At 39.8% G+C, this 6,426-nt stretch overlaps 1 protein-coding gene across 1 annotated transcript; it reads left to right on the top strand.

Annotated features, from left to right (window-relative positions):
• Positions 1-1,032: 1,032 nt before the first annotated feature.
• Positions 1,033-6,158, top strand: LOC149828480 (GDSL-like Lipase/Acylhydrolase superfamily protein). The gene is made up of 2 exons (XM_090017061.1): positions 1,033-1,677; positions 5,536-6,158. Exons 1-2 carry the CDS (start codon positions 1,033-1,035, stop codon positions 6,061-6,063), a joined length of 1,173 nt encoding a protein of 390 aa, XP_089873187.1. The 3' UTR covers positions 6,064-6,158.
• The last annotated feature ends 268 nt before the right edge of the window (positions 6,159-6,426 follow it).

The raw sequence follows: 6,426 nt of genomic DNA, 5'->3' as shown, positions 1-6,426 counted from the left end.
AGGTGGGGCCCCATGGCCACCCTGACTTAAGGGGCCTACCTCTGGAAGATATGGACACACACCCGTGCGCCAGTGGCACCTTCGTCTCAACACCCTCTCAACAACCTTGTTGGCCATGCGGGCGACCCCCACAGTGGTCACATATGATAGTTGTTTTGATCAAATCTGATCTTATAGATGTGATTTATATATTCTATTTAGTGAATTCGGCAATTAAATTGCCCAAATCTGACTTGTATGCAGGATTTTATGGTTACTTAAAAAATCAATGGCTATAAAAATATCAAAATTCGTTGATTTAAAAAAAAACACCATTTTTTTTAGGGCTGCTATTCGAGGGCTGATTCCTATAAAAATGCAATTATCTGTGAATAAAGGCAGTATTTGTGGCTTTCGTTTTTTACCTGGGTCAATTTCCTGTATAGAGTTGTATATGTTGTACATTTGTACACAGTGTTTTTTGCTGTTTTTACATAGATTTGCTCTTTAACGGAAGTTAGCCAACTCCCAGCTATATCCACAGCGCAAACAAAAGGGTTGTTTCCTACGAAATTATGACCATGTTGAATCCATATATGGGCCAGATTTGATCAAAACAACTTGCATCAACAAGATCCCAAATGCGGTATGACCATGGGGATGAGAGGAACCAAGTTGGAGTTATGGCAGTGCCACCTAATCATCTAGCTATCTTATTAGACACTGTCATTCAGTTTCCTAAATGACTTATTTTCACATTCGAAAATAAATCTCACTTTCCCTAACGTGCCCAGAGTTACTGTTGCATTCAAATTCCATCTACCACCTCCCAAGGGTTGTTATCTTCTTCCAGAACATGTACTATTCATCTCCTCATCCTTCATGACTTTTCACCGGCCAACCGCTCCATCCATAAATGTCATCTGCAACTTCCCTACACGTCAAGCAGTCTTGCACCAACATCCTTCCATATTAATAGGAGATGCTCTATTGTTATTAGAACATGTTCAATGAGAGAGAGAGAGAGAGAGAGAGAGAGAGCTGCTGTCGATCATGGTGAGCGCTAAAGTGCACCACCCTCTTAGTCTATTGGTCTATTTGTTCATAATTTTGATAGTACTGGTGGCCTTTGCACCATCACCTTTAGCCTTAACACCAGCCTCTACTCCTTTCCCAAGACGCTGCTTTTCAAAAATCTACGCCTTTGGTGACTCTTACACAGATACTGGCAACACCAACTCTCTGACCGGACCAAGAGCCTTCCAGTCAGTGTCCAACCCTCCCTATGGTGAGACCTTCTTCCACAGGCCCACAAACCGCTACTCTGATGGGCGACTCGTTGTAGACTTCTTGACACAAGCTCTAGGCCTCCCTCTCCTACCACCATACCTCCACCACAATGAAGTTGGTAGTTTTCCTAATGGTGCTAACTTCGCTTATGCCGGATCGACAGCCCTCGAATTCGAATTCTATGTCAAGCACAACATCTCGTTCGATCTCACCCAGAACTCGATCCAAACTCAGCTGCATTGGTTCTTAAGCTTGTTGGACAGCAGACCAGACCAGGCTGATGTGGGCAATGCACTTTTCTGGGTTGGTGAGATTGGTGCTAATGACTATGCTTATTCTTATGCCTCCTCTGTCCCTTATACTACCATCAGAGCTCTTGCAGTTGGGAACACCATCAACTTTGTCCAGGTACGCCAATAACAGTCTCATCAACCTTGTGTCTTTTATTTATTTTTTAGAAAATTTACTGAAAGCTCTCCAACATTATCTTTTCACAAAAAGCCACTCAAAGTTTAATTTACTAAAAAGCCCCCCCCCCCAACATCATCTATTTACTAAAATACACCCAATGTTTAATTTACCAAAATCTCCCCAACGTCATCTATTTACAAAAAATCCTCTCAACGTTTGGGTTACCCGACGTCCTCATGAACCAATTATACCCCACCTGACCCGATTTTAATGGACTCACCGGTTCGGTTCGGGTTCAAAATATAGGCCTGAAATGAAAATGGGTTGGGTCTTGGGTATTGAAAATGAAGACCCGAACCCACTTGGACCCAATCCACTATTTACGCCCGACCGAAATGGTTCTTCATAATGTAAAACTGACCCGACCCGAATATGTACCTGAACCCATTTTATTCTTGAACCGACTCAAACCCGAACACACTTTTCACACAAACTGACCAAAACCTAAACCGGTTATGTACCCAAACCCATTTTATATGTAAAATTATTAATTGGTTGGTAAGAAAATATTCTTCTTATATTTAGATTTTGGCATTATTTAGAATATTTAATAAACTTTTCATTTGTGAGCATATAATCTTCCTAATGAATAGTGGATTCCAATAATTTATATATATTTTTTATTAGTAGGTAATTAGGTCTATAATACCAGTTATATGAAGACCCAAGCTGAAACCTGAACCTGTTGAGACCCGACCCGATCATACCCATACCAGTTAACCCATATGGGACTATATTTTTTAACTGCACCTGAACCCAAACCCAAATTTGATTGGGTTGGGTTTGGGTCTTACTTTTAGACCTGATTAGAAATCATGTCTGATAAGACCCTAACCGAACCCGACCCAGGTACACCCATCTTGCACAACTCATGCATTTCATTTAGCCACAGTAGAGCAATTCACCTTATGTCATCTTATGGTCTTTTTGCTAAAAAAAATCAAGAAGTGAATTACAAAACCATGCAGCTAAGTATATTTAATAAAATGTTAGGCATAGTTTTGTAGCTAGCTGATAAATTAGGCAGCTTTTTGTAATCTTTTTTATGGCTTTGTTTGTTGAGCGATCATCCACCACTTATTCTCTTGGATTTAACTATAGACTAACCAGTTCAAGTTATGACATGAAAACCCGACGGATTAATTTTGGAACAACTTGCCTTTAATTATACTTGCATTAACTGATCTAGCTGCCTATCAATCGATGAAGGAAGGTCCCCACTCCTATGGAGGAATTCTCATATTCCAAATTTTAGGACCTTTTAACCACAACCGTTCCTCTCAAATACGCCCTTAGGTTGATATTTGTTTATATTTTTGCAAAAAATGTGATATTTTTTAAAATATGAGCTTATTTTTTCTAAAATATGAGGTAAAAAATGGGAGTTGAGATCAAAGGGGCGGCTAAGTGCCATGGGTATGTGACACTAGCCAATCACATGACAGCATTGCATAGGGCCTACAACTACATAGTGCCGGCCCCGCATGAAATGCTGTTATTTGATTGTCTGTCAAATAAGCATGTCAATTAGCCCCTCTCTGGATCTCAAAAAATGGGCGTCTGCGACGTGTGTCTATTTTATGATACCTTCGTAAGTATCATACCTCTACTTTTTTTAACATTTTTATTATTATTTTTATGGATCAAGACCTATATATGCTAATGTAGTTAGTAACTCCAAGAAACCGTTCCATAGTCACAAGGATTATCACGGGTTCGGTTCGGGGTCAGGTCAGAGGCATCTCTATGCTGCCTCTGATGCCGATCATCTTAAAAGTGTTGACCCCAATCAAGCACAGAGGAAAGGCTCATTATAAGCCGTTCATACTATGCCACTCGGATGCCGTCCATCCGGATAATGAACGGTATCGCGCGAGAAAAAAAGTGGGACCCATCAAAGTGATGGCCTGATGGGTATACACGGCTGCCTCTGACCTGTGCATGGGTGCATCAACCTCCTGAAATCACATTGTTTTTCCCCTAACGTAAATGCTAGAACAGACTGCATCATTTATTCTTTAACAACCCTCTACCCAAATTTCATTTATCCATTGAATGCATTGGTCAGTATATACCATTAATAGATCTTCCCTGTGTATTTAATTTTTATTTCAAGTACACAACCAACCCTTAGTGGGTGTGATCGCCGGAATGCAACAGTCGGTGGGATATGTTGTGTCCCAAATGTGGAGGCCTCACTGTGACCATCAAACACAGGACGCTTTTGACACGCCGAAATAGGAGGCGAACATTGGCAGGACAAAAGTGTCCCACGCCACGGGGTTATATTAGGGGCGCGCATTTGATTGTGCGAATAGCAATATCCATGGGTCATGCTTTCCGTGCCTCACATGCTTGACGCAAACATGGGACGCATGAGATGCCTGGAACATGGCATTCTATACATCGAACACTTGGAGAAGCGAAAACCAACAAAAAGAAAAGAGCAGATCGCATAGAACAAAACCTCGACATGTCCAAGACACCTCTGTGCCGGGCCAAGTGTCCAAACAGGACTGTTCTAAACAGTTCTGTCCACGCAATCAAATGCCCCGTTAGGGTTACTCGAAGCTGTACTTATAAGTGGGAAACCCATTTTCTAGGAAACCATTTCTGAAACCGAAAACAAAGTGTTTCTAAAACTTGTGTCAAACTTCTAAAAAATGCATGGAAAACTCATTTCATGTTGAGCAAGAAACTCATTTCACATCACATGGTAAATCTACTTTGTATGGGAACTGTTCATATTCGTGAAGCATGCTTTTTATCCATTTGTTACTTGTTTCCCTTAAATAATTGCTTTTAATAAAAAATTAAGCTACACATGTTATTCAAAATTTAAATTCTTATTTAGAAAAGCTAAATTTTGTATAGTGTTAATGTTGAAAAGAATGTGATGTATTGGATGAAATTAAGAAATTCTAAAATTTAATGTAATCACATTATTTTTTTCTTATTTCTTGATTCTATCTAAACCTATGATACATTTAAATACTTTATTTATGATATTTAATGGTAGTCAATGTAATCATATAATTTAAAAAATAAATAAATATATCAAGGCTTACTAATTATCATAATATTTAACAAAAAAGTAAAATTTGTGTAATTATTCATGCATATTGTCAATATTTACTAGTTTGCAACACACACACACACACACACTTATAAACTTTATAAAATCTCGTTTCAGTTTCTCACATTTCTAGTTTCCTTTTCCCTTGTGGCAACCTTGGGTTAGAAAACGTGTATAGGATACACCCTCATTCCAGGCGAGTTGTTTTGGGAATCAAATGCCCTCTTGTTCAGTCAATTAAAATAACTAAAATGCCCTCCGTATTTACTTTTTTTAATAGATGGATATATGATGGGTCATTTACCAGCAAACAGGGAAGCAAAATGGTTCAGAATTTGGATCCCAAAATACATTGAGGATTCGGATCAGTTCCAATCGGGGACAGCCAAAATTTGCAAATTCCTCTTAGTGAATCCCACCCATTTGCAACCCTACCAGAAAAGGATAACAAAGCAATTTTATACTTTAGGCACGGTATTTGAAATATATTAAGAAATTAAAAGAAAGCCGCTTTGAATGCAATCACTGAGAAGTTCGGTAGTCTTCCATACAGAACTGATAAATCGGTTGCCATTTGTAATCTATCATTCAGGAAAATGTACTAAAAGGCAAGTCACCTCTCTTAAGCAAATGCGCGATCAAACACATTAAATATCCAGTCCGATTGTGAAGATTTAATGGTATACTAATGCCTTGTGATGCATGGCTGCCACTTGTAGGCCTTACTCAGCAAAGGAGCCAAGTACATAATAGTTCAAGGACTACCCTTGTTGGGCTGCCTTCCCTTGACCTTGATCCTGGCTCCAACTGACGAACGAGACGTGTTCGGTTGCGTGAAGAATGGTAATGCACGGACTGACGCCCACAACTTACTCCTGTTGACCGAGCTGCAAGCGTTGCGGGCGGCGAACCCAAGTGCGGTCATCCTTTATGCCGACTACGCTAATGCGCACCGTAGGATCCTTGAAGAAAGTAAGCGCTACGGGTTCGAGGAGCCGATAAACGCCTGCTGTGGGTCAGGTGGTCCCTACAACTTCGACCTAACTGCTATATGTGGGTCAAATTCGACTAGCATGTTTACCTTACAAAAGGCTAGGGCATGCAGAAACCCTAGGGCCTATGTCAATTGGGATGGAGTCCACTTCACCGAAACAATGTACAATGTTGTGTGGGATCTCTTCTCTCGTGGGGGTTATTGTACCCCCTCTTTTGGTACACTGTTTAGCAAGAAGAAATGCATGCATTAGGTCCCTTCATCTTTGGTTCATTTAGGCCACACCTTTGTTGACCAACCAAGAGTTACTAGTTTGGAGCTCAATATATTATGATTATGTAGAAACAATTGAGCTAAAAATAGATAAGATGTACTTATCAATTAATTGAAGGCTGCACTTGTTTGGATGTTAGAGAAACGTTCTTCAATTTTCCATGAAAGTGAAAAAGTCTTGTCATGGCTGAATGCTGGGTGTGATCGTTGCAAAAAATTTCTTCTTTTTCGAAAGAAAACTCTCGCAAGGTCTACTTGACCTTTTGAAAAAGATTTTTTTTTTAAATAACTCGCCTTTGTTTTTTAAAATGCAGAAAAAACTGAGAGACGGGGCTCATTCGTC

The sequence above is a fragment of the Nuphar pumila genome, chromosome 9, assembly GCF_984573655.1.
Source record: "Nuphar pumila chromosome 9, dmNupPumi1.hap1.1, whole genome shotgun sequence".
NCBI lineage: Eukaryota > Viridiplantae > Streptophyta > Magnoliopsida > Nymphaeales > Nymphaeaceae > Nuphar > Nuphar pumila.
Note: the sequence above shows the minus strand (reverse complement) of the source record. Positions and strands in the feature narration are given on the sequence as shown.